General features: G+C 43.4%; 1 protein-coding gene across 1 annotated transcript in view; it reads left to right on the top strand.

The window, feature by feature from the left end:
• The first annotated feature begins 763 nt into the window (after positions 1 to 763).
• The window catches only part of NETO2 (neuropilin and tolloid like 2), a 44,769-nt gene continuing 17,595 nt past the window's right edge, over positions 764 to 27,937 (top strand). The window contains exons 1-4 of the mRNA XM_032231137.1: positions 764 to 797; positions 21,899 to 21,955; positions 24,790 to 24,930; positions 27,123 to 27,371. Coding sequence (XP_032087028.1) covers positions 764 to 797; positions 21,899 to 21,955; positions 24,790 to 24,930; positions 27,123 to 27,371 — 481 coding nt within the window. The remainder of the gene's footprint in view (positions 798 to 21,898; positions 21,956 to 24,789; positions 24,931 to 27,122; positions 27,372 to 27,937) is intronic.

Genomic DNA, 27,937 nt, shown 5'->3' with positions numbered 1-27,937 from the left:
TATTCCCACCCCACTCCAAGGGGAAGGATGCTGCAAAATCCTCATTTCCACCCCACTCGGGGGCCAGCCAGAGGTGGCATTTGCCGGTTCTCCAAACAACTCAAAATTAATTTTCCGCTACCGGTTCTCCAGAAACTGTTGAATTTCACCCCTGGCCCAAGGCAAAAGCAAGGGTGTTCCTGGGGAGGGGGGGACGTGACCCCCTTTGCGCCTTCTCCAACGGGGCAGACCGGACCAGGCTTGGCAAGGGGGCTGGTTGGCAGGCGCGTGTCTGGAGTGGGTGTGGGGTATGTGTGGTTGGGGGGGGGGGTTTACCCAGGCTGTGGGAGGAGGGGAGAGAGCTGAGGGGCACATGCGTACAAGACTCTCCCTCCTCCTCCCTCCCTCCCTTCCTTCCTTCTCCCCCTCCCTCCTCCTTCCCGCCCCTCCGCGCCCCTTCGCCCGCTCGCCCAGTCGGGGCTGTGCCGGCTGCGGACCGGGCGCGCAAGGAGGAGGAGGAGGAAGGCGAGGAAGAAGAAGAGGAGGATGGAGCTGCCCGCCTTTCTTCCGTAACTGCCCGCCGGCATGAAGGGGCGGCCGCGGCGGGCGGAGGCAACGGGAGCGAACCGGGGCCGCCGCCGCCGGAGGGGCGAGCAGGGGAAGGAGCAGCGGCGTCGGGAAGAAGAGGAGGAGGAGGAGGAGGATGCGCCCCTCCGGCTGAGCCGCGCCGGCTTCCCATCACCAGACGGTCTCCGCGCCCTGCGCGCCGGGCAGGCGAGGGAAGATGGCTCTGGACCAGCTCTACCCGGTGCTGGAAGGTAGGGCTAGAGAGTGGGGGGGGGGGTCTTCCTTGCCCCTCCATATCAAGCCAGGACTACAACCCCCATCCTCCCCGGCGGGCAAGAAAGGCGAGAGGGAGGGAGCGTGCGGGCGACCCTTCCTCCGGGGTCTGGGCGCGCGTTTCCCCCTCTTCCCCCGGTGGAATCCGGGTTAGGGTCCCCCCCGCCCCTCCGCTCGCAGCCCACCCAGGAGTTGCCAACCCGGTCGGCGGGTTGTGTTTTTGGTTCCCCTTTTCGTCCGCGGGAAGCTTTGCCCCGGGTGCGGGCAGCGCGATCGGAGTCGCGCGTGGCTGGCTAGCTAGATCTCTCTTCCTTCCCCCCCCCCCACGCACGAAGGTCGGCTTCCAATTGCCTGGATTCCGTTTTCGGGGGGTCAGACGAGCCTTCGGGGTGGGGTGGGGGGAGACCCTGCCGGAGGGGGGGGGTCTTGAAAGAGCCCAAAGGGAGAGCTGCCTCAGGATGCGGTGTTGGAGGGGGGAGTTGGGGGGGGGTTTCTTGGGGGGGTGGGGTGTCCCCCAGCCGCGCTTCCTCCAGGGACCATCCAGATGTTGTTTTTGCGCTGGGGGAAATCCGACAATTGGGGAGGGGGGGAGAAAAGCCAGAGGTTAGGGTTTGCTGCTGCCCCATAGGAACCAAGCAGGGGCTGGGGGGGGGGGGGACACACACACCCTTCACCAAAGTCCTTTGTATAGAGAGGAAACGGCACAGGGAGTGGGATTATTTCTATTATTCATTCATTCATTAATCCCACTGAATGCAGCAACCCACACCGGTTAGCATCTTCCTCATTTCAGCCAAAATTCAGGAAAGGATTGCAACCCCTTTTTCTCCTTCTTCCCTCTCTCGAGCCACATTGATCTCTTCGGCTTATCTTACTGGTATTTGGGGGGGGGGGTGTCGAAGGGGCACATCCCTCCTCCTGTGTCCGCCCCCCTCCCCGGCCGCGGCAGCAACCCTATGAAGTGGGTATAGGTAGGTTGAGATGAGAGAAAGGGACTGGCCCCCGAGTCACCCAGCCGGCTTCAGTGCGTAAAATGGGAACTAAAATCCATCATCTCCCGGTTTTCTGGTCAGGGCGCTTTTTCTGCAAATACTGGTGATAACGCACCGAAGAGGCTGAAGTTTCCCTCCTTCTTCTAGATCAAAACTCTTGATTCCTTAAAGCTTCTCCAAGGCTTGTTGGCTCTAGATCCGTGGTCACCAACTGGTGGTCCGTGGACCACTGGTGGTCTGTGAGAAAATTTTGGTGGTCCGGAGAAAAATTGTTTGCATTTGTTTTAAATATTGCACTAAATACTGTTTATCTGTTGTTGTTGTTGTTTTTAAAAAAATCATATTAGTAGTCCGCGGGATTTTAAATTATGAATTTAGTTCGGACCTGAGATCCGAAAGGTTGGTGACACCTGCTCTAGACTACTTGGCCAACGGAGTGGGGGGGGGGATTTAAATCTGGCAGTTTCCATCCAACAATTTGGCATCCTTCTTCCTTACCAAGGAAGGATTCCGGATTTCCTTGAGGTTCTTGAAACTCCCTGGGTACCAGTTGGAGAAAGCAGGCAGGCTTTGTGGTGCAAGAAAGAATCTGGGATTCCCTGATTGGTGTGCAGTTTCCTCCCCCCCTCCAACACACACAGACACACACACACACACACACACACACACACGCACACTGCTTTCCCTTATCCCCACACATGTGGGAAGGGAATCACACTGTGTTCCCAACCCACTTCAATCTCCACTCCCATGCATGCAGTCAGTTCTTCCTTAGGATTTGACAAAAGCCAGAAAAAGGAACTACAACATGTTGTCCTCTGAACTTGGGATTGCTAGTACCTAGGTGTTTTGGTGAGCCATCAAAGATGCTCTCCTGCTTTGCCTTTCTTTGCCTTAGGGGGGTCACTTCTTTGCCTTGGGGAGGGGAGATATGATAGCAGTGTTCCAATATCTGAAGGGTTGCCACAAAGAATAGAATAGAATTAGAATTAGAATTAGAATTGATTTTATTTGTAGGCCGCCCTTTTCCCTGAGGGGACTCAGGGCGGCTCACAGAAACCAGGGAGAGGGGAATACAAAACAATACAATACTAAAACAACAACACATAATAAAATAATACACAACATGCATACAACATTCGGGCGGGGCAATGGTCCTTATCCCCAGGCCTGACGGGCGAGCCAGTTCTTCAAGGCTATGCGGAAGGCCTGGACGGTGGAGAGGGTGCGGATCTCTACGGGGAGCTCGTTCCAAAGGGTCGGGGCCGCTACTGAGAAGGCCCTCCTCCTTGTGGTTGCCAGCCGGCATTGGCTGGCCGATGGGATGCGGAGGAGGCCTAACCTATGAGATCTTATAGGCCGTAGGGAGGTAATTGGCAGAAGGCGGTCTCTCAAGTATCCAGATCCACTGCCATGTAGGGCTTTATGGGTGGTCAATAGCACCTTGAAGCGCATCCGGAGATCGACAGGTAGCCAACGCAGCTCGCGGAGGATAGGTGTAATGCGGGTGAATCGAGGTGCACCCGCGATCACTCGCGCGGCTGCGTTTTGTACTAGCTGAAGTCGCCGGATGCTCTTCAAGGGCAGCCCCATGTAGAGCACATTGCAGTATTCCAGCCTAGAAATCACGAGGGCCCGAGTGACAGTTGTGAGCGCCTCCCGGTTCAGGTAGGGTCGCAACTGGCGCACCAGGCGTACCTGGGCGAATGCCCCCCTGGTCACAGCCGCTATATGATGGTCGAATGACAGCTGTGGATCCAGGAGGACTCCCAGGTTGCGAACCCTCTCTGAGGGGTGTAGAATTTGACCCCCCAGCCTGAGTGTTGGATTAATGGCCGAATTTTTGGGAGGAAAACACAACAGCCACTCGGTCTTTTCTGGGTTGAGCACAAGCTTGTTAATCCTCATCCAGTCCATGACGGCTTCGAGCCCCCGGTCCATTACGTCAACCGCTTCATTGATTTGGCACGGGGCGGACAGATACAATTGAGTATCGTCCGCATATTGATGGTATCTAATCCCGTGCCTACGGATGATCTCTCCCAGCGGTTTCATGTAAATGTTAAATAGTAGGGGGGATAAGACCGAACCCTGCGGCACCCCATATTTTAGGGGCCTTGGGGACGATCTCTGCCCTCCCACTAACACCGACTGCGACCTGTCCGAGAGGTAGGAGGAGAACCACCGTAACACGGTGCCTCCCACTCCCACCTCCCGCAGTCTTCGCAGAAGGATACCATGGTCGATGGTATCGAAAGCCGCTGAGAGGTCAAGGAGGACCAGGATGGAGGGATGTCCTTCATCTCTGGCTCTCCAGAGATCATCCATCAATGCGACCAAGGCGGTTTCAGTGCTGTAACCGGGTCTGAAGCCTGACTGGAAGGGGTCTAGATAGTCTGCTTCCTCCAAGGACCGTTGGAGCTGGAAGGCCACCACCTTCTCAACAACCTTCCCCAAAAAGGGGAGGTTGGAGACCGGGTGGTAGTTATTAAGGACAGCTGGATCTAGGGATGGCTTCTTCAGGAGGGGTCTCACCACCGCCGCCTTCAGTGCGGCGGGGAAGTTCCCCTCCCGAAGGGAGGCGGTTACAACCGCCTGGATCCAGCCTCGTGTCACCTCACTGCTGTTAGAAACCAGCCATGAGGGACACGGATCCAAAGCACAGGTGGAGGAACTCACAGCTCTCATGGCCTTGTCCACATCCCCGGGGGTAACCTCTTGAAACTCAACCCAGAGCTGTTGTACTTGGTCCCCCTGAGTCTCGGCTGGAACTGCAGATGTGGAGTCCAAGTCCGTCCGAAACCGAGCAATTTTGTCCGCTAGAACAGAATATATAGAGTAGAGTAGAGTAGAGTAGAGTAGAGTAGAGTGTAGAGTAGAATAGAATAGAATGTAGACAAGAGTAGAGTAGAATGTAGAATAGAATAGAATAGAATATAGAGTAGAATAGAATGTAGAGTAGAGTAGAGTAAATAGAATAGAATGTAGAGTACAGTAGAGTAGAATGTAGAGTACAATAGAATAGAATAGAATATAGAATAGAATAGAATAGAATAGAATGTAGAGTAGAGTAGAATGTAGAGTAGAATAGAATAGAATGTAGAATAGAATAGAATAGAATAGAATAGAATAGAATAGAATATAGACAAGAGTAGAGTAGAATGTAGAGTAGAATAGAATAGAATAGAATGTAGAATAGAATAGAATGTAGAGTAGAGTAGAGTAGAATAGAATAGAATGTAGAGTAGAATAGAATAAAATGTAGACAAGAATAGAGTAGAATGTGGAGTAGAATAGAATAGAATAGAATGTAGAATAGAATAGAATGTAGAGTAGAATAGAATAAAATGTAGACAAGAGTAGAGTAGAATGTAGAGTAGAATAGAATAGAATAGAATGTAGAATAGAATAGAATGTAGAGTAGAATAGAATAGAATGTAGAGTAGAATAGAATAAAATGTAGACAAGAATAGAGTAGAATGTGGAGTAGAATAGAATAGAATAGAATGTAGAATAGAATAGAATGTAGAGTAGAATAGAATAAAATGTAGACAAGAGTAGAGTAGAATGTAGAGTAGAATAGAATAGAATAGAATGTAGAATAGAATAGAATGTAGAGTAGAGTAGAGTAGAATAGAATAGAATGTAGAATAGAATAGAATAAAATGTAGACAAGAATAGAGTAGAATGTGGAGTAGAATAGAATAGAATAAAATAGACTAGAATATAGAGTAGAATAGAATAGAATAGAATGTAGAATAGAATAGAATGCTCTCAGCCTACATAAAAAGAAAAGATACATTCATCATGAATCAAAAGGTACAGCACTTAATGATAGTCATAGGGTAGAAATAAGCAATCGAATCATACTAGGAAACAATCAAAATAAACCGTAAGCAAAAAAGTTGGTCATACAGTAGTAAGTGGGAAGAGATGGGTGATAGGAAGAAGAGCGGGGGATCAAGTTATTCTCCAAAGCACAACCAGAAGCAACAGATGGAAACTAATCAAGGAGAGAAGCAACCTAGAATTAAGGAGAAATTTCTTGAGAACGATTAATCAGTGGAAGGCTTTCCCCTGGAAGTTATGGGTCTTCCATCACTGGAGGTTTTCAAGAAGCGTCTGAACAGCCTTTGTCCGGAATGATGTAGGGTTTGCTACTCGAGCAGCAAATTAGAGTAGAAGACCTCCAAGGTGCCTTCCAACTCTGTTATTCAAAGCGCCAGAAGGCAGGACAAGAAGCAATGGATGGGAACTAACTAAGAGAAGCTTAAACTCAGGAGAAATTTCCCGACAGTGAGAAGAATTCATCAGCAGAACAAATTGCCTCCAGAAACTCTGATGCTCCAACCCTGGAAGTTTTTAAAGAAGAGATTGGATAAGAGATTTGTCTGAAATGCTGTAAGGTTTCCTGCCTCAGCAGTGGGTTGGACTAGAAGACTTCCAAGGTCCCTTCCAACCCCTGCTACTCCTTTCTGTTCTGCAAATTGGCTCGGATTTGTGTCCCCTGCTCCTTGTGAAAATTGAATGGCCTGGATCTAGTCATGGGGGTGGTGGTGTGGGGTGCTGGGAGTTGTTCTGACGGCTATTAGTGATGAGGATTCATATCTACTCAGGAGGCCTGGGGCTAAAGAGCTTTTGCCCCCCTCCTCGAATGGTATGGTTGTTGTGTGTTTTTAAATTGTGTATTGTTATGTTCGTCTTTTTATCCCCTGTCTGTACCCCCTTCCCGACTTGAATTGTGAGCCGCCCTGAGTCCCCTTCGGGGAAAAGGGCGGCATATAAATGTAATAAATATAATCTAATCTAATCTAAATTGAGCTAAGTAGAATGACGTTTATTTTACAGGAAAGATCCTTATCCCAGTGTACTGTAATATTACACATCCAAATATGGGGTAATCCTTGGCTTACAACCAAAAGGAAACCCAAATTCTCCGTTGCTAAGCAAGGCAGTTGTTAAATGAATTTTACCCTGTTTTATGACCCTTGTTTGGCCACCGTTGGCCACCGAATCGCTCCCATTGTTAAGTGAATTGTGCGGTATTTTAAGCAAATCTGGCTTCCCCCATTGAATTTGCTTGTTGGGAAGGTGGTGATCACATAACCTTGGGACCATGCAACTGTCATAAGTACCTGCCAGTTGCCCAAGCGCCCGAACTCTGATCACGTGACCATCGGAAGGCTGCAAACGGTCAAATAATGTGAAAAAACATTAGAAGTCACTTTTTTTCAGTCATTTCGGTCACTAATGGATTGTTGTAAATTGAGGACTACCTTTAAAAGAGCTGCAGTAATGATATTCCAGATAGCATGTAGCAACCTTCTCCTCCCCCGCCTCCAATTTTTCTTTCCCCTTTCAATCACAGAAAAATTGTAGCTCTATCATGCCTCTCTCTTTCTCAATAGTCTTAATGTAGACAGTCGATTCTGTCACATCAAATAGCTTTTTTTCAAAACCCGGTCTTGATATACAGCCATTCTTTTATTTTGCATTTAATATCGGAAAGCTGGCTTTTTTCGAACACACACACACACACACACATACACACACAATTTCTTTTCTACCCATCTGAGTGTCTTTTTTCCAGTCTGGCTGCAAAGCTGAACTCCACAGGGTCTGGAAAAGGATTTTAAGCCTAACCCCTGGAAATCCTGAAACACTTTTTTGCGGTTTGTTTGTGGTTTTTTAGTGCAAAATTTGACTACTGTCAGATGTAATTCAGGGAGCCCTGTAGCTTCTTTCTGGCTACCGATGGCTGCACGAATCCGTCTTGTTTCTTTTCCAATTGGCAGCTCCGTTTGATTTTAGGGGATGCCTTTAGCTTACAATTCCTACAGCATCCCAGGGGGGAAAAAAAGAAAGAAAGAAATTAGGCTTGGGGAAGAGAAAGAGGAGAGGGCTGCAAATCCTAATTTTAAAAAAGCTTGTGAGCCTACAAGATTTCCTGGGCTGTTGTTGTTTTTTTCTTTCTTTCTTTCTCGTGTTTGCAAAAGAATGAACTAGTGTTTTCAGGTTTGCTCCAAAGAGCTGAGCTTTCAAAAGGCACGGCTTCCCAGCCATTTATCACCTTTTGTCAATGAAAGCAAACTCTTGGACTCGCTTACAAACACAAAAACTGCAAAGCGATGAATTGTGATGAATTGTGCTGCGTTTCCAAACGTTCCCCCTTGAACAATTCCTGTTTGTTTCTTTATTTTGTGTGTGTTTCACTATTGCCATAGATCTCAAATTATTTTAAAACCTTCTTTATCTGGAATTTTGTCCCCGTGTGATCAACATTGGTCTCCTCTGCTTCTATAGCAAAAAATGCAAAGAGAGGGGGAAAAAATAGGCATCTATGGAAAAACAGTTGTACCCAGAACATTTGTGGTCCCCATATATTGTTCTCCGCTGGAGATTTGGATATCATATAGACATTGGGAATTCTGGCATTATTTTGTCCAATGTTGAATTAAGAAAGAGAAGGCAGTTTGAAATATTGATTCCTTAATTTAAAAGGCAGACAAATTGCTGCTGCCAGAATTTATATTTTGAGTTAGGCTGACCTCTTATGGTATTCAAGTAAAGTGGTCTCATACATTTGAGGATCAAGATAAAGCAACGTTATCATATAGCGTCTTTAGAGATGATGAGCTTAATTATTATTTAGATTTAGCAATATCACTTGGTCAAGGATGTAAGTGTGAATATCAAATGCTCAAGGAAGTTGCAGCCTTTTGATAACTTTTAAGCTGACAGTTTCCTTTTCAGAAATGCAGAGAATGTAGGGGCATGTAGTTTGACTTAATTTTATGTTTTCAAAACCTATTTTTAAATGAGCACGCATGAAATGTTGAATTCCAGAATAATGATAACAAAATTACTAAACAAAACATGATAGCGCTGTAAACGGGGGAAAAAGCCACTGAAATTGAAGAAGATATCTAAAAGTCATGATTATTGTGGCATGTAATAAATTGACTGCTATAGGAAATGTAAGTGAGCTACAGCCATATAGATCATTATTTCAAGTTATGATTACGTTTCAGGTAAATTAGTTACTTCTAATACAATACATGAGCTGACTTACTGCCTGAAGAAAATAACTTGCTAAAGAAGGGAAAACCGCTTCTTTATAAACCAAGAATAACAGCTGAGCCAAACCATTATAACTCAAGAGAAATTACAAATTTGAGTCAGCTTTAAGGAACCCTATAGGTTTGTGAAGTAATCTTAAAATGAGGTTGAAACAAGCCATTTTGATCATTCTGATGGTCTGTTTTGGGGATGAAAACAAATGAAAAATCCCAAGTTTTGAAAAAAAAAAAATCAATCCTCAAAAGATTTTGCCTTGCAAGCATCTTTCCCTAAATTTGATTGCTGACTAAGAGGGAGGCATGATGATTTTAAGTTATTTTTTGGTCCTCTTTTCTAAAACATAAATGCGACATATATTTCTACTCGGCAAACTTGAGGGTATATTAAGCTTAAAATGATTTTCTTTTGTTTCCACAAATGTCCTAGGATTGCATGCTTCATTTATCCTTTCTAATAACATCCCCAAAGTTATCACTTTGAAATTCTGTGAACTCGAGTGAAGAGGCCCGTACAGTTCTAAAAAAAAAAAAAAACTGAAAAATAATTTCAATCTTTCTGGAACTTTCAAGTTTTCAAAATCCTTTTTTATAAACTTACTACAAAAATCCGGAGTATGATGTTGTTAACCTTCATTTTAAATTTACAAGAATAGTATTTATTGTGTACAACTACTATGTTTCCTCAAAAATAATTTTCTTTTGACCCCCTGAAATAAGCGTTTGGCCTTATTTTCGGAGAGGTCTTATTATTTTTGAGGTGCAGGAAGCGGTGAGTGTGGTCACCTCATGGCTGCTGCTGTGTTGCAATATTTTCAGGGAGGGCTTATTTTAGCGCATGCACTCAAAAGCCCGATTGGCCTTATTATCCGGGGAGGTCTTATTTTCAGGGAAAGAGGGTAGTTCTCGACTTACAACAGTTTGTTCAGTGACCATTCAAAGTTACAATGATCCTGAAAAAAGTGATCATTTTTCACACTTAACGACCATTGCAGCATCGCGATCAAGATGCTTGGCAACTGACTCTTATTTATGACGAGTCAGTGCCCTGGGATCATGTAATTATTATTGTTCCTCAGCCAGATTCCCTTAGCAACCTTGTTACTAACTGAACAATTCTAGCGATTCGCTTAACAACAGTGGTAAGAAAGGTCGTACGAAAAGGCAAAATTCACTTAACCACTTAATTCACTTAGCAACAAAAATTTGGGGTTCAATTGTGGTCGTAAAGTCGAGGACCAGCAGTAGTGCAACATCTTGCCTGTGGTTATCTTAGTACCACTGTAGTAAAATCTGAGAGTATAAGTAAAAATTTATATACTTGGGGGGAGAAAGTTAAGCTCCTCATTAAGGGGAAATTGGCTAAGGAGGTAATAAGAATGTTTTATGGGAATGAGGAATTGAGAGGTTAATCAAAGTCCTCCAAGAGTAATCCTGGTTTAATGAGGTTTTGAAGTCGGATCTCTTTCATTCATCCATCTGTCATATAAAGAGTATCTTTTAAGGTATTTAAGACAGATTAAACTGTCTTAAACTCTAAACCTGAAGCATACACTATTGTGTTGTGCTCAGTCCTATTCATTCTTTCAAGTCATAACCCAAGGCACATAATACGGGTAGTCCTCGGCTTACCACTCCAATTGAGCCCTTAAATTTATGTTGCTAAGCGAGACATCTGTCCAGGGAGTTTTGCCCCATTCTATGATTTTTTTTTTGCCACAGATGTTAAGCGAATCACTGCAATTATTATGTTAGCAACACGGGTGTTAAATCAATCCGGCTTCCTGATTGACATTGTTGGTCTAAAGAGAGATGACATGATTCCAGGATTCTGCAACCATCTGAATTTTGATCCCGTGACCACAGGGATGCTGCAATGGTCGTACGTGTGAAAAACCATCATAAGTCCACCACCCCCACCACCCCCGGTGCCGTTGTAACTTGAAAAGTTCAAAGGACCGTCTGTAGACGTTAATAAAATCCGCTTTGCACCTTTCAGTCTTCTTTCTGTCCTGGAAAATGTCGCTCCGTTGAGTCTCTTGACAATTTTCTTCGAGGCACATAGAACAGTGTTTCTCAACCTTGGCGACTTTAAGACCAGTGGACTTCAACTCCCAGAATCCCCCAGCCAGCACAGCGGATTCTGGGAGTTGAAGTCCACCGGACTTAAAGTCGCCAAGGTTGAGAAACACCGGTTTAAATAATCTTTCCAGATTGAAGTGACCTGTTCAGTATATCCGGTTTCTAGTGCTGTTGTAACTTTGATCAATCACTAGAATAATAGTTGTATGTCAAGGACGACCTGTAGTTCAAAACCACGATTTCAATACTTTACAAAGTATAGGGACGAATTAACATATCTATGGAAGTTTAAGGGTTTGATTCTTTTAGAATAGAATAGAATAGAATAGAACAGAATATAGAGTAGAATAGAATAGAATAGAACAGAATATAGAGTAGAATAGAATAGAATTATATAGAATAGAATAGTAGAGTAGAATAAAATAGAATATAGAGTAGAATAGACTAGAACAGAATATAGAGTAGAATAGAATAGAATAGAATAGAACAGAATAGAATATAGAGTAGAATAGAATAGAACAACACAGAATATAGAATATAGAGTAGTGTAGAGTAGAATGGAACAGAATAGAATATAGAGTAGAATAGAATAGAATATAGAATAGAACAGAACAGAGTATAGAGTATAGAGTAGAATAGAATAGAATATAGAGTAGAATAGAATAACAGAATATAGAGTAGAATAGAATAGAATATGGAGTAGAAGAGAAGAGAACAAAACATAGAATATAGAATATAGAAGGATTGTGGAAGGGAAGCTAAAAGCCGCTTCAAGGGGAATTAATTTCCCAGATTTTCTACTTGCTGAAGTTTTGCAGCATTCCGAGTGCCGCCTAGCAAGGTTGTGAATTTTCAACTGGGTGGGGGAAACCTGGAAGCTTTCAGATTCAGGTTCTTATCAGGGTTCCAAAAAACACCCCCAATGAAATAAAACTCTGAGGCTAGATGTTCCTCAAAGTTCCACTTTATTAGAGATGTTTATGTTGGCACATCTGTCGGAAACCCCAATCCGAAAGCTCCCAGTTTTTCCCCACCCAGTTCAAAGTTCACAACCCTGCCACACACCCACAAGTTCCTCACATGGTCCAATCCACTGGTGGAATTTAATTTTTTTTTACTACTGGTTCTGTGGGTGTGGCTTGGTGGGCGTGGCATGGCTCAGTGGGCGTGGCAGGGGAAGGATATTGTTAAATCTCCATTCCCTCTCCACTCCAGGGGAAGGTTACTACAAAATCCCCATTTCCTCCCGATCAGCTGGGACTTGGGAGGCAGAGAATAGATGGGGGCGGGGCCAGCCAGAGGTGGTATTTGCCGGTTGTCTGAACTACTCAAAATTTCCACTGCCGGTTCTCCAGAACTGGTCAGAACCTGCTGAATACCCCCCTCTGGTCCAATCCATTCTTCAGACTTGACTGGAGAGAATCCCCTGTCACTCCCATCCAGGCGCAGGTAAATATCCTTGATTCCCGAGCAAGGAATGTTGTTATGGCTAAGTTTCCACTGCTTCAACAACAACAACAAAACCCTCCCAATGTCCTAGGCTAAAATATGTGGCAGTCAGGAAGCAAAAAAAGAAAAATGGCTTCCAGAACTTACACCAAGACTGCAGGCAAGGGACACAGTGAGACCCAGGCCTGCCATGCCCCCGAACCGGTTCCCCAGGCAGCGCCAATGGCACCATCGTCTTGTTTTTCAATGCAATTTTAATTGCACTGGGCATGCACACGCAGCACGCGGGCAAAGTGCGCACATGAGCAAACCAGTAGTAGTGCCTGCTAGAACCCAACCCGGAGTGGAGGGGTTTTATCACCATTGTAATGCTTGCCTCAGTGTAGTATGTGAGAAGCACGGGATTAGCGTTCCCTTGTTTGCTTTCAACAACATAACCAGGATTTCCAAAATAGACAGAAATTTTCAGCTATCAAGCTTTGATTTATATCTTGGCTGGTCTGTTTTATTAAAGCTTATTAAATGATCTACTGAAGTTTATGAAGACCTTCTCTGAAAGCCCTTGCAGTGAATTTTGCCCATCAGAACAGTCTTCCCGTTGTCGCTATTACCAAACTCAATCCAAGCGGCTTTACAATGCTGTGTAATAGGGTTCCACCACAAAACCGCGCTCGACTAAACCGCGTCCGACTAAACCGCGTAGCTGACGTCATCAACAGGGCGACAACAGTGCGGAGACAGAAGCACGCTGTAAACCTTAAACCTAAAATTAACCCCTAAACCTAAACCTAACCCCCCTAAACCTAATCCTAAACCTAACCCTAAATCTAACCCTTAACCTAACCCTAAACCTAATCCTAACCCTTAACCTAACCCTAAACCTAACCCTAACCCTTAACCTAAACCTAAACCTAAACCTAACCCTTACCTTAAGTTGAATTGGCTTGCTTTCAAAGCGCTATTTAAAGCGCCCTTCTTTCTCCGTGCTGGCTGTTGTCGCCCTGTTGATGACGTCAGCGACGCGGTTTAATCGGGCACGGCTTAGTCAAGCGCGGTTTTGACGGGTCACGGTGTAATAGGTGCTTAGAGATGTCTACCTTCATAGCAACGCAGACCAAAGGGGGAAATGGAAAGAAGAATACAAGTAGTCCTCGACTTACAACAGTTGATTTAGTGACCATTAAAGTTACGACATTGCTTATGCCCACTCTGGAAATTCCTATCCATGTGTGATGTACCATATTAATTAGGCTAATATCACATCAAAACAATCTCTTATTTGTCATGCCAACCATGAACCTCTGAGTTGGCTTCCGAGGGGAGGGGGTCTCAATTTCCATCCTACTAGCAATTGCACTTAGACTGAAGGAAGGAAGGAAGGAAGGAAGGAAGGAAGGAAGGAAGGAAGGAAGGAAGGAAGGAAGGAAGGAAGGAAGGAAAATAGCAATAGCACTTAGACTTATATACCACTTCACCGTGCTTAACAGCCCTCTCTAAGTGGTTTACAGAGTCAGCATCTTGTCCCCAACAATCTGGGTCCTCATTTTACCCACCTCGGAAGGATGGAAGGTTGAATCAGCCTTGAGCCGGTGAGACTCGAACTGCCGGCAGTTAGAGGAGGAATGTAATCAGGAGTTGCAGGAGGGAGGAGCTCCTTCCCAGCGGGGAAAGGGGCAGTGGAGTTTTGAATGTCTGGTGGGCTGGAAGAGAGCAATGTTGAATCCTCCCTAGTAATTCACAGAATACATCTAATAGTTATACAGATGGATGCTTTAACCTGGCAAGATTCTGTCTGCAGTCAGACAAAAATCTATCCAGAAGTAACTCCACCATTGTTCTTGTTTCATGGTCCTGATAAGAGAGGTTTTATTCTGGACTTACCACATTTAATATCGGCTCTAGTCATCGGAAGTTTAAAGATAAGCATCAGTGACAAACATAATAGCGTAATGTAGTTTCTATGTAATCTAGTGTTGAATCAGATTTCAAAGAGGCTGTTTAAAATAGAGCTGGGCCATTGATGCTCATTTAAATACTGCTGAACTACACGTGATAGGATCTTTTTACCACTGGCTGTGCTGGCCTGTATTGTTAGTAATTGTATTCTGTCAACATCTTGGGTGGTCCTCAGAGGTGGGTTCCTATCGTTCCTTCCTAACAGTTTTCAGTCAACTGCGCATGTGCAGCAATGCGTGCGAGAGAGAGCAGAATAAACATTGGGCGTGCAAAATGCCCTCTCAGCAAACCGGTAGTAAACCGGTGAGGAACCCACCACTGGTGGTCCCCCAAACCTTATCCTAACCTGAAGTTAAAATTAAGTATTTAGTTCTTAGAGTGGCATGTAAGTTTAATTATTTTTCTAACCACTTTTGAAATTAAATAGATCATGCAATATGCTGGATAGGTAGCTAGGACCTATTTTTAAGCACTTCTGCCTATTCGCAGGTCTACCGAATCCAATTAAATTACTTACATCTCTACATCACTCATGCTTCTCTCCTTATCTGTCAAACCCTGAAGCTAACCTGACCGAAGCCATTTTTGACCGCTTCAGTGTTGCCACATTGGAGCCGAGGGATAAGGAGGAGGGATTTGAGATAGAGGGGATTCTCTAGCCAAAGCAAAAATATGTTCTCTTGGGAACCAAGGTCATTCTCACACCTGGTCGGAGAAAGGCGGAGTGATGCAACCGGGCTGCCAGTCCGCACTGTGATTGGACCATGTGACTGATTGTTTTGAGAAAGTAGAAAAACCTTTACTTTTCATTGGGTGAAAACCGTGGGAGACTTCAGAGTCGGTTTTCAACCAGATATGCGCCAATATGATATTTCCAATAAAGTTATTCTTTGAGGGATCTACTTGCCTCACAATTTTGCTTGCTATGAGCTCAATATGATATTTCCAATAAAGTTATTCTTTGAGGGATCTACCTGCCTCACAATTTTGCTTGTTATGAGCTCTATTACTTGGAACCCTGACACTGCCTCTGGCAAGCAAAGCTTTCACAGGTGACAGGATGACTTTAGCGCTAAAGCGATCGCCACATCGCGTTTATCGGACTAGGAATAGAAGCTGTAGAAGAAAATATAGCACATCTTTACAGCTGTCGTAATTTCGAGCTTGGCAAATGGGACGACGTTGTGAACCGGTTGTCAAGAAGGAAAAGTGACTTGAGTTGTCCAAAGACACACCTGGGTACCTGCAATCCAAGGCATCTTTCGCTAGAATTGCGCAGCGCAAAGAAAAAAGGAAGACACCAAAAGTATTTTTTTAGAGGTGTTGACGGATACGACAAGTGTGCTCTTCCGCTATCTGAACCAGCTTCTCCTGTCTGAATTCAGATCACTCTGCAGCCACTCTATCATCGAGCAAGAGAACAGGGAGTTCTTGACTTACAACAGTTCACTTAGGGGCCATTCAAAGTTAACATCGGTGCTGAAAAAAACTGAAAAAGCAACAGTTTCTTTACAATGGGAGTTATGACCGTTTTTCACATTTACGACTGTTGCAGCAGCGTCATCGAGCATCAGGATTCAACACTTGGGAATTGATTCACATTTATGACGGTTGCAGCGTTCCCGGGGCCCTTTTGCAACCTTCTGATGAGGAAAGTCAATGGGGAAGCCAGATTCATTTAAAGATCCTTTTACTAATTTAACAATGGCAGTGATTCACTGAACCACTACGGTGGTAAAATGAGGTGAAATGATCTTATCAACAGTCTCAATTAGCAACAAAAATGTTGGGCTCAATTGTTGTCGTAAGTCGAGGACTAGGTGTATTGCTAAAGAAGAACGAGAGGGACAGACATTCAGTTTCGAACCAACCTCTTAAGGAGTGGAGTGGAATTTGGACTGGGAATAAACCACTTTCTCAAAAGACGACATCTTTGTCGAGGTTTTTTGTGTTAATTCATCGTTAACACAACTATGGCTTGTTGAACAACTCAGAGAAGTGGCTATCGTGTCTGCTGAATAGCACAGGCAGTCCTCGACGTACAACAGTGCTTTCAATGACCTTTCAAAGTTACAACGGTACCGAAAAAAAGTGACTTACGACCGTTTTTCACACTTACAACTGTTGTGGCATCCCCATGATCGTGTGATTTACATTCGGACGCTTGACAACCGATTCACATTTATGACCGTTGCCGTGTCCTTCTTGTGACCTTCTGACAAGCAAAGTCAATGGGGGGGGGGAAGCCAGATTCACTTAACGACCGGGTTACTAATTCAACACCTGCTGCAATTCACTTAACAAAGGGCAAGGAAAGTCATAACACAGGACAAATTTATCAAATTTCTCACTTAAAGAACATACATGTTGGGTTCCATTGTGGCCGTAACTTGAAAACTACCTGTACTTGTCCCTGGGGTGCTACTACATGACTTCTAGAATTTATGTAGCGAGGAAAAATGCCACACGTTCTCTGTGTTACACATCCTTTGGCTTCCCCAATCACGAGAACAGCCTCAACACACAACCAAGAACCACTGCATGGTTCACTTAACAACTGCCGTGATTCATTGATCAACCGTGGCCAAAAAAAGGTCATAAAATTGGGCACTACTCCCTTAACAATCTCCTTGTTTAGCCATAAAAATTCTGTTCCTTAGGATGGTCGCAAGACAAGGGTTATCTGTTGCTTACCATGTGGCTTGTATCTTTCAATTTATATTATTTTTATTTGTTCCCTAGTACGATTTGATAGCTTATTAGTAACCTTGACTATCGCTAAGTGTTGTATCTTTTTATTCTTGATGAATGTATTTTATTCTCTTTGTGTAGCCTGAGAGCATAGGCACCAGAGACGAATTCCTTGTGTGTCCAATCACACTTGGCCCATAAAGAATTCTCTTTCTCTCTCTCTCTCTCTCTCTCTCTCTCTCTCTTCTCTTATCTTCTCTTCTCTTCTCTTCTCTTCTCTTCTTTTTCTTTTTGACCCATGATAGAAAACTCATTTAATGTTGTGTCTGAACCTTCTCCTTCCTCCCTTCAGTTGTTCCAAATAAGAGAATCTGAGTTTCAAGAAGTCGGCATGGTATATATATATATATTTTCCCCCCAGCAATGACCTACTAGAATAGCAGAGAAAGAATAAAAGGGAGGATGCGGGAGAGTTTGGGGAATGAAAAGGGAGAGGGAGGTAGAAAAGCAAGCCGGCATTCAGAGGTTTTCACCCAAAAAAAGTGAATGGGGTGAAAATTGGTTTAGAAGAAAGGAGCGTCTGACGTCTCCCCCCCCCCCCGAACTGTAATTGCCTGCTTTATCTGCTACTTAGCCATGCTGTTCCTGTGCCCCGCTCATCTTCCGCACATATATACACTGCTGAACTATTTATAGAATCAGCGGGCGCTTCGGTGAAAGCCAATCAGGTTTTTTTTTTATATATGATGTGGAGGTTGGGTCTCTAGCTGCAGCCGTGTGAGGAAGGGGGCTTGGTAGTAGCACTGAAAATCCTTCTTTGCCTTTGGTGCCTGTGGTGGAGTTCTCTCCTTCGCTCACAACATCAAAAGGCTGGTTTTGCAAAAGCAGAGACTGGCATCCAAATCCTCCCTCCCTCCCTGCCCCTCTCCATTCCTGCCTTCCTTCTGCATTTTTGGTTTTCTTTCTTTCCTTCCTTACTTTCCTTCTGCATTTTGATATTCTTTCTTTTCCTTCCTCCCTTCTTTCCTCCCTCCTCTCCTTCCTTCTTTCCTCCCTCCTCTCCTTCCTTCTGCATGTTTTGTTTTCTTTCTTTCCTTCCTTCTGAATTTTCTTTCTTTTGTTCTTTCTTTTATTCCTTTTTCCTCCCTCCCTCCTCCTTCTGCATTTTTTATTTTATTTTATTTTCTCCCTCCCTTCCTTCCCTCCCCTCCCTCCTTCCTTGCTCCCTCTCTTCCATCCCTTGCTTGCTCCCTCCCTCCCTCCCCCCTCCCTTCCTTCCTCCCCTCCCTCCCTCCATTCCTTCCTCTTCTCCCTTCCTTCCTCCCTCCCTTCCTTTTTTGACTTGGCCGTGGAGAGTTGGCCACATCCTCTTCCGCATCCACTCCCCCTTCTTCCTTCCTTCCTTCCTCCCTTCCTTCCTCCCCTCCCTCCCTCCTTCCATTCCTCCCTTCGTTCCCTCCTTCCTCCCTCCCTTCCTTTTTTGACTTGGCCATGGAGAATTGGCCACAGCGAGATGTCCAAGATCCTCTTCCACATCCACTCCCCCTTCTTCCTCCCTCCCTCCCTTCCCTCCTCCCCTCCCTCCCTCCTTCCATTCCCCCCTTCCTCTCCTCCCTTCCCTCCTTCCACCCTCCTTTCCTTTTTTGACTTGGCCGTGGAGAGTTGGCCACAGCGAGATATCCAAGTCCCTCTTCCACATCCATTCCCCCTTCCCTTGTTGATCTCTCGAATCATCCCCCTCCAATAGACTCTCTGTGGGCCGATGTTAGAATTTTTGCACGACAAGACAATTTGCTTAGACAACAGCTACCTCATTAATAAAGCGAAATCACGTTTGTCGCTGGTTAACACGATGCAAGTTCTGGAAGCAGAGGAAGAAAGTGGGGGGGGGGAGAAGCTAACCTTGTAGCAACTGAATATAGCAACCGAGGGACTGATTTAAAACACAGCTCCCTTTTCTTGGTGGCAACTAATTAATAGTGCAGCAACACCCGGGAGACGCATAATAGAAAATAGGATTTTCTCTTTTATGATGTCTGTTCTCTGACTTGAGCAGGTCAGTAACGATGAAGCCCAGTTAGCCATCTGTAGCAGCTGCAGTGCCGTCTGTTGGGAAGTTACATTCTGCCGTAGATCAGGATTAACGAAATCAGGGACCAGGGTGGGGGAGGGAGGTGTATTTGGGAGTGTGGACAATTTTTAATGGAATATAGGAACGATATTTGAAAGATAGAAGAACTTGCAGAAGAAAAGAGTTGATCATAAGCGAAGGTCATTCTGTTATGGATTATTGCCTTGCAACCACACGTCTCATCCAGAATCCAGAATATAAGCGTGCTTTGATTCTATGATTTCTTACTAAAGTCTTACAGACTTCAGAGGATAATTAGAACTGCAAAAAAGGAACAATTGCTACCAATCTGCCTTCCATTGAGGGCATGTATATTGCATGAGTCAAAAAGAGGGCTGTGAAAATATCTACAGACCCCCCCACATCCTGGACATAAATTGTTTCAACTCTTACCCTCAAAACGCTATGGAGCACTGCACATCAGAACAACTAGACACAAGAACAGTTTTTCCCCCAAACGCCATCACTCTGCTAGACAAATAATTCCCTCACCACTGACATTTACTAAGGGTGCATTACTCTTAGTCTTCTCATTGTTCCTATCACCCATCTCCTCCCACTTATGACTGCTGGACTGTAACTTTGTTACTTGTATCCTTATGATTGATATTATTGATTTTTTTTTTTCCTGATTGCTGATTTGAGCCCTATGACTATTATTAAGTGTTGTACCTTATGATTTGTGGCGAATATATCTTGTCTTTTTATGTACACTGAGAGCATCTGCACCAAAGACAAATTTCTTGTGTGTCCAATCACACTTGGCCAATAAAGAATTCTACTCTACACTACTCTACTCTACTCTACTCCACTCCACTCCACTCCACTCCACTCCACTCCACTCCACTCCACTCCACTCTACTCTACTCTATATTCTATGTTTTGTTCTCTTCTCTTCTACTCTCTATTCTATTCTATTCTATTCTACTCTATATTCTGTTATATTCTATTCTACTCTATATTCTATTCTATTCTATTCTACTCTATACTCTGTTCTGTTCTATTCTATATTCTATTCTACTCTATATTCTATTCTGTTCTACTCTACACTACTCTATATTCTATATTGTTTTGTTCTATTCTATTCTACTCTATATTCTGTTATATTCTATTCTACTCTATATTCTATTCTATTCTACTCTATATTCTATTCTATTCTACTCTATAATTCTATTCTATTCTACTCTATATTCTATTTTATTTTACTCTATATTCTATTCTATTCTACTCTATATTCTGTTCTATTCTATTCTACTCTATAATTCTATTCTATTCTACTCTATATTCTATTTTATTCTACTCTATATTCTATTCTATTCTACTCTATAATTCTATTCTATTCTACTCTATATTCTGTTCTATTCTATTCTACTCTATAATTCTATTCTATTCTACTCTATATTCTATTCTATTCTACTCTATATTCTATTCTATTCTACTCTATAATTCTATTCTATTCTACTCTATATTCTATTCTATTCTACTCTATAATTCTATTCTATTCTACTCTATATTCTGTTCTATTCTATTCTACTCTACTCTTCTATTCTCTTCTATTTTATTCTATTCTATTCTAAAAGACTCAAACCTTTAAACTTCCCTATATATGTTAACTCGGCCCTATACTTTGTAAAGTATTGAAATCGTGGTTTTGAACTACAGGTCCTCCTTGACATACAACTATTATTCTAATGACCGATCAAAGTTACAACAGCTTTAGAAAAGTGACTTAGGAGCATTTTTCGCACTTATGACCTCTGCAGCCTCCCCACGTGGGTCACGTGATCCAAATCCAAATTCAAAAAAAGGCAGGGGGCGGAGATAAATAGATGTGGCAGACAACGGACAGACTTGTTAGCCTGTGTTAAGAGAGAAACGTTTTGCTGGGGCTGCTGGGGCTCCTAATAAAGGAATTTATTTCAGTTCAGAGCGTTTGTTCTGTTTATGGATCTGGGACAGAACCGGATATACTGAACAGGTCACTTCAATCTGGAAAGATTATTTAAACCAGTGTTTCTCAACCTTGGCGACTTTAAGTCCGGTGGACTTCAACTCTCAGAATTCTCCAGCCAGCTCTGCTGGCTGGGGGATTCTGGGAGTTGAAGTCCACCGGACTTAAAGTCGCCAAGGTTGAGAAACACTGATTTAAACAAACATCATGTGTACCTTTAAAAAAAATCAACAGGTGAAACATTCAAATCCAGGGTGTTCCGTGCTATAATAAAATATTTCCTTCATTGAAAATATGTAACTGAGCATTACAAATTGTGGTATTCCCCTTTCATTCTTTGTATTCTGTTGTCTCACCTCAGAAAGATATTAGCATCCTTTGCCACCAGGGTTCAGAAGAACTGTTGAAAAAGTTGTTAAAAAGATGAATATAGAAAATGAAGTGGCTTTTAGAGAGAGTTCTTTTGAGAGAGTAGCATTTATCCTGTCCTTTTAAATGCCCTTTCATTTTCAAGGTGTCAGGCTCTGGATATTGGGCAAACATGTTAAGTTGATTTTCCTCTCCCTTGTTTTAGATAAAGGCTGCAAATATTGTTGGTGACACTTGACGCAAAATGTTCAGTGTCAATTTTGTGATTCCTTTCGAATCAAGCAGCATAATAGCCTGCACATAATGTTTCCCTTTTGACATATAAAGCCAAATATCCCTTTTGTTCTATTTATACATTTCTTCTCTGGTTATTTCTCCGCAGTGTTCTTGATAACCATCTTGGTGGTGGAAGGCATCGCTGTGGCTCAAAAAACACAAGGTACACTCTGAGAAATTCTATGAGGGAAAATGCGCAATCCCATTTTCTGCGCTGAACATTAGTTAAAGGTAAAGGTTTCCCTCGCACATATGTGCTAGTCATTCCCGACTCTAGGGGGCAGTGCTCATCTCCATTTCAAAGCCAAACAGCTAGCGTTATCTGAAGATGTCTCCGTGGTCATGTGGCCAGCATGACTAAATGCTGAAGGCACATAGAACACTGTTAACTTCCCCCCAAAGGTGGTTCCTATTTTTCTACTTGCATTTTTACGTGATTTCGACCAGCTAGGTTGGCAGAAGCTGGGACAAGTAATGGGATTTCACTCCATTACGCGGTGCTAGGGATTCGAACCGCCAAACAGCCAACCTCTCTGATCGACAAGCTCAGCATCTTACCCACTGAGCCACCGTGGCTCGACAAAACCATGCTCGTCAAAATAGCGGTGATAAAACCGCGTCGCTAAAGCCACGACGTCATCACCGCGGCGACAACAGCGCGGTGACAGAAGGGCGCTTTAAAACAGCGCGGCGGCAGAAAGCCGATTTAAATTAAGGTAAGGGTTAGGATTAGGTTTAGGGGTTTGGTTTAGGGTTAGGTTTAGAGTTAGGTTAGGGTTAGGTTTAGGGTTAGGGTTAGGGTTAGGGTGCTGAGTGCTTCGGAAGGCGCGGATTTGCCCTCCGCGGTTATGTCATCGCGGTAGGGTCGCCTTTTTCCTTAGCGCTTCGGACGGCGCGGATTTGCCCTCCGCACTTATGTCGGCGTGGATAAGGGCTTCGCGGTTTGGTTGGTGAACCCTGAGCCACCGCATCCCTTGAACATTCTAACATTAGTTAGAAATAACAAAATAAGACATTATCAAAAGACATTTCATTTGATCAATTTTGTTTGATAAATTCGGAAAGGTATAATAGAATGGTAAAGTCTGTAAAATCGGGTGGATTAAAACACAGAGTATTTCAACGCGTTGTCCAAATAGCAGTGAATAAAAAAAGAAGAAGAAAAAGAAATAAGCACATTTACTATGATTTTCCCTTGCTTAACCAGCACATAATGGGAAATAGGCAGAAACAAGGGAGAATGTGTGGCCCCAGTCTTCGTCTTCGGCTCTCTTATCTGTAGGATAGCTAATTCTGTGAATCATAATTTAATAGTAAAATCTCTTAATTCAACAGGTTTTCATAGAACGCAGACATGAGAGGCTAATTAACTTTTCACAAAGCAAGAACAGCACATTAATGGATCTCTGGAAAAAGAAACAGCCGGGGCAGGGGGGGATGGGGGAAAGAAACCCATGTTGAGTAATTAATTTTTAGAAGGCTTCCATGTAAACCGGCTTGACATTTTAATATATCGTACAATGTTTCTACGCAAGGGTTTTGATATCCATTGTGATTTAAATGTCCATCCCTTAAAGCAGATGCAGGCAAAATATGTTCCATCTGAGACAATGCCACATTCTTTGGGGTAGTTTCAGAGGTGGAGGAGAGGAGCAAGTAGGAATGTTGTGTGGCAAGAAAGAAAGAGAGAGGGAGGGGAGAGAGAAAGAGAGAAAGAGAGAGAAGGGACGTGGTTGCTCAGTGGCTAAGACGCTGAGCTTGTCGATCAGGAGGTCGGCAGTTCGAATCCCTAGTGCCGCATTACGGAATGAGTTCCTATTGCTTGTCCCAGCTTCTGCTAGCCCTAGCAGTTTGAAAGCATGTAAAAATGCAAGTAGAAAAATAGGCACTCCCTTTGGTGGGAAGGTAACAGTGTTCCATGCTCTTTCAGCATTGAAACATGACCACGGAGAAATCTTCGGGCAGCGCTGGCTCTTCAGCTTTGAAACGGAGATGAGCACTGCCCCCTAGAGTCGGGAACGGCCAGCACATATGTGCAAGGGGAACCTTTACCTTATATTAAAATTATGTATATATAATTTATTTACAAATATTTTGAAAACAGTGTATTGTCCAGGCACTTTATTTTACCGAAAAAAACAATAGATATACTAGTAGTAATAATAATATGCATATTAATTATAGCAATAATTATAGTTATATTAACTTATTTGTAATCATATTAGTTATACTAGCATGCTGATAAGTCATAAATAACATTCATCGTTTACATACACATCATAATCATCTCTCTTCTAACTTCTACCTCTTATATCTAACCCAGGGGTAGTCAACCTTTTTATACCTACCGCCCACTTTTGTATCTCTGTTAGTAGTAAAATTTTCTAATCGCCCACCGGTTCCACAGTAAAGGTGATTTATAAAGTAGGGAAGAAACTTTACTTTATAAAATTTATAAAGCAGAATTACCGCAAACCCCTACCGCCCACCATGAAAGCTGGAACGCCCCCTAGTGGGCAGTAGGGACCACTGATAAAAACCTATCCCGTGTTGAATAATACTCTCTATCTCCTTTATCCTTTATTTTTAATGCCAAATCTATCCATCTCTGTACAGTCCAATATTTTCCGAATTATGTTTCCCTCTGGTGAGGTGTTTACAGTTTTGGCATTTCTTAATGCTCTCTTTTTCATGTATACCATTTCAATGCACTATCAGATCCTTTCATGTGTATACTATCCGTTCTGTCCCCATTTAATTTCCCAAGGTCAAAATCAGCTAGATGCTGCCATCTGCTTGTGGTCTATGAAGAGATTGTTTATTCACAACTCGGAGGGTGGCGGAAAGGCTTTTACCAGCCTGGAATGTGCATCAATAGATTGTCCTCTTCTGTTTGATGTTGCCAACCCACACAGTTCATTATGCTGAAGTGGGTTGATGTTTGTGGAGAATTGCGAGAGCGACGGTGAATCGTGTTTTTCTCTTTCCTTCCAAAAGTTGGGCGGGATCTTGGAAGTAACCGCATGGCATCTACTCAGTGTAGCGACTGGGTTCGAACAAGCAACGGAGGCCACTTTGCTTCATTCAACTTTCCTAACTTCTACCCACCCAATCAGGAATGTGTCTATATTTTAGAAGGTAAAATATCTTCGTTGTTGTTTTTTCATGCCCCATGACTGAAAGTGTGAATAAATTACATGTAGACCATATGGAACAGGGCAGGGGTGGGTTGAAGCAAAAAACAAAATGGCGGCACCAATGGCGGCGGCGATAAAATTGGTTCGGAGGCGTGGCCGGCCGAGTTATTACCTACTCAGCCAAACTGGTAGGAACCCACCTCTGGAACAGGGGTGTCAAACTGGTGGCGTGCGGGCTGGATGCATCATTGAAAAGAGCCGAAGTGGCGCAGTGGTTAGAGTGCAGCACTGCAGGCTACTTCAGCTGACTGTTAGTTGCAGTTCGACAGTTCAAATCTCACCGGCTCAGGGTTGACTCAGCCTTCCATCCTTCCGAGGTGGGTAAAATGAGGACCCAGATTGTTGGGGACGATATGCTGACTCTGTAAACCGCTTAGAGAGGGCTGAAAGCCCTATGAAGCAGTATATAAGTCTAACTGCTATTGCTATGCACAGGCCACTGCCACCCAATTCCATGAAGGGAAAAAATATCGCTAAACGTCACGTGACAGCAATGGGATGCCACAAATTTGACACCCGTGATGTGGAGTAACTAAACAAAATGCACAGACTCGGGGATCTTGAACGTATGTTCATTGCAACAGTCGGTTATGAATTTCAGTTAGCCTCAATGACAAACATTGTACCTGTATCTTTCCATGCGACAAGCAAAAAAACCAGAAGTAAATATTGTATTAGTTTTAAATCTTAAGTAGTTCGAAAAGAACTTGGTTTTTGGGATCAACTTGAACAATGCTCAGCAGATGCTCCTGTCATTGGAAGCTGCAAATTCTATTAGAGGGCAAAGAAAACTACACCCACTTCAAAAGTCTTGCCTTTAAGCTCACCTTTAAATTAGTGATGCAGTTGTGTAGCCTTTTGGCTAAGAATATGCAAAAAGTGACAGGACAGAAGTGAGCTGATTTCTCAGCCTTGGCATCTTTAAATGGTGTGGACTTCAGCTCCCAGAATTCTCCAGTCAGATGTGGAGTTGAAGTCTACACAACTCCAGGCTGATAAACATCGCTCTATAGAATATTTAAACTATGTGTAAGCTGCACTTAAGTTGGGAGGAAATAACTCCAGGTTGTTAACTCCATCACAGAATCATTAAACTGAAAGGAACATAAGAGATACTGTAGTTCTCAACTTATGACCTCAAGTTGGGCACCCCTGGTCTATCATGCATCTATTTCTATCTTCTATTTATTTACAATATCTATCACTGTCTATCTGTCTATATTCTCAGTCTCATTCTCTCTCCATCAACTATCTATCTATCTATCTATCTATCTATCTATCTATCTATCTATCTATCTATCTATCTATCATATATATATATATATATATATATATATATATATATATATATATATATATATATATATATATATATATATATATATATATATATATATATATATATATATATCAATCTATCCAAATCTCTATCTATCTATCTATCTATCTATCTATCTATCTATCTATCTATCTATCTATCTATCTATCTATCTATCTATCTATCTATCTATCTATCTATCTATCTATCTATCTATCTATCTATCTATCTATCTATCTATCTATCTATCTATCTATCATCTATCACTCTGGTGCAGTGATTAGCATGCAGTATTGCAGGCTGACTCTGCCCATTGCCAGCAGTTCGATCCTGACCAGCTCAAGGTTGGCTCAACCTTCCATCCTTCCTAGGTCGGTAAAATGAGAACCCAGATTGTTGGAGGCAATAGGCTGACTCTGTAAACCATTTACAGAAGGTTGTAAAAGTACTGTGGAATGGTATTTAAGTTGAAGTGCCACTGTGGTCCTCCCAAAATAAGAGGGTATTATTTTCTTTTGACCCCCCCACCCAAAAAACCCTTGGCCTTATTTTCGGGGAGGTCTTATTATTTTTTAGATGCAGGAGGTGGTGAGTGTGGTCACTTCATGGCTGCTGCTGTGTTGTAATTGGGGTGGGGTATTTTCAAGGGCTTATTTTAGCGCATGCGCTCAAAAGCCCGATTGGGCTTATTATCCAGGAGGTCTTATTTTCAGGGGAAGAGGGTATCCCTTTTGCTATTAATATATCTTTCAGCAAATGGCTTTCATTCGTTGCGAGTGACATTGGTCCGTACTCTGCTTTCTGCTTTCCTCCAGCTGCCCCGCGGCAAAGGATAGAGTTGACATTCGACGAGCCGTTCTTTGTCGAGCCTTCCTTCGAATGCCGGTTCGATCACCTGGAAGTTCGAGACGGTCCTTTTGGGTTCTCCCCGGTCATCGATCGCTATTGCGGCTTGAAAAGCCCCGGACCGATTAGGTCAACAGGAAGATTTATGTGGATCAAGTTTACTTCGGATGAAGAATTGGAAGGACGAGGATTTAAAGCCAAGTATTCATTTATCCCAGGTAGACGTCTCCCATTTTTCTTACTTGGTGTTGTAGCGATTCTGCTACAATCCTATTGGGTTTCTTGTTCCGCTTGCCAAAACACAATTTATCCTATTTATTCTACTTAGGGTTGATTTACGCTCATTTTGCTGAGAGATGCAGGTAGATTCCAGAGCCGTGATGGCGAACTCTATGGCATACATACCAGAGGTGGCACGTAGCACCCTCTCTATGGGCATGGAAGCTGTCGCCCCAGTTCAGCTCCGCTGCACATGCGTGCGCACCTCCCACCGGCCAGTTGGTTTTGGGGTCTCTGTCATGCATGTGCAGGTGGTGGGGCCATGCACACATGCATGGAGGAAAGGGTGCGTATGGGGCACGCACACATTGCATTTGGGGGTTCAGGTGTGCACCACTGCATTTGCGCGCATATGCGCATGCACATAGGGCACTCGGTCTGGAAAAGGTTAGCCACCACTGGTCTAGAACAACATTTTACCTGTTAATCTTGTATTGCTCTTGATGTCAGAAAGGCAGCCTTGACATTAAAATATATTATAAGCAAGAATCTCAAATCATGATTC

The sequence above is a fragment of the Thamnophis elegans genome, chromosome 14 (assembly GCF_009769535.1).
Source record: "Thamnophis elegans isolate rThaEle1 chromosome 14, rThaEle1.pri, whole genome shotgun sequence".
Lineage (NCBI taxonomy): Eukaryota > Metazoa > Chordata > Lepidosauria > Squamata > Colubridae > Thamnophis > Thamnophis elegans.
Note: the sequence above shows the minus strand (reverse complement) of the source record. Positions and strands in the feature narration are given on the sequence as shown.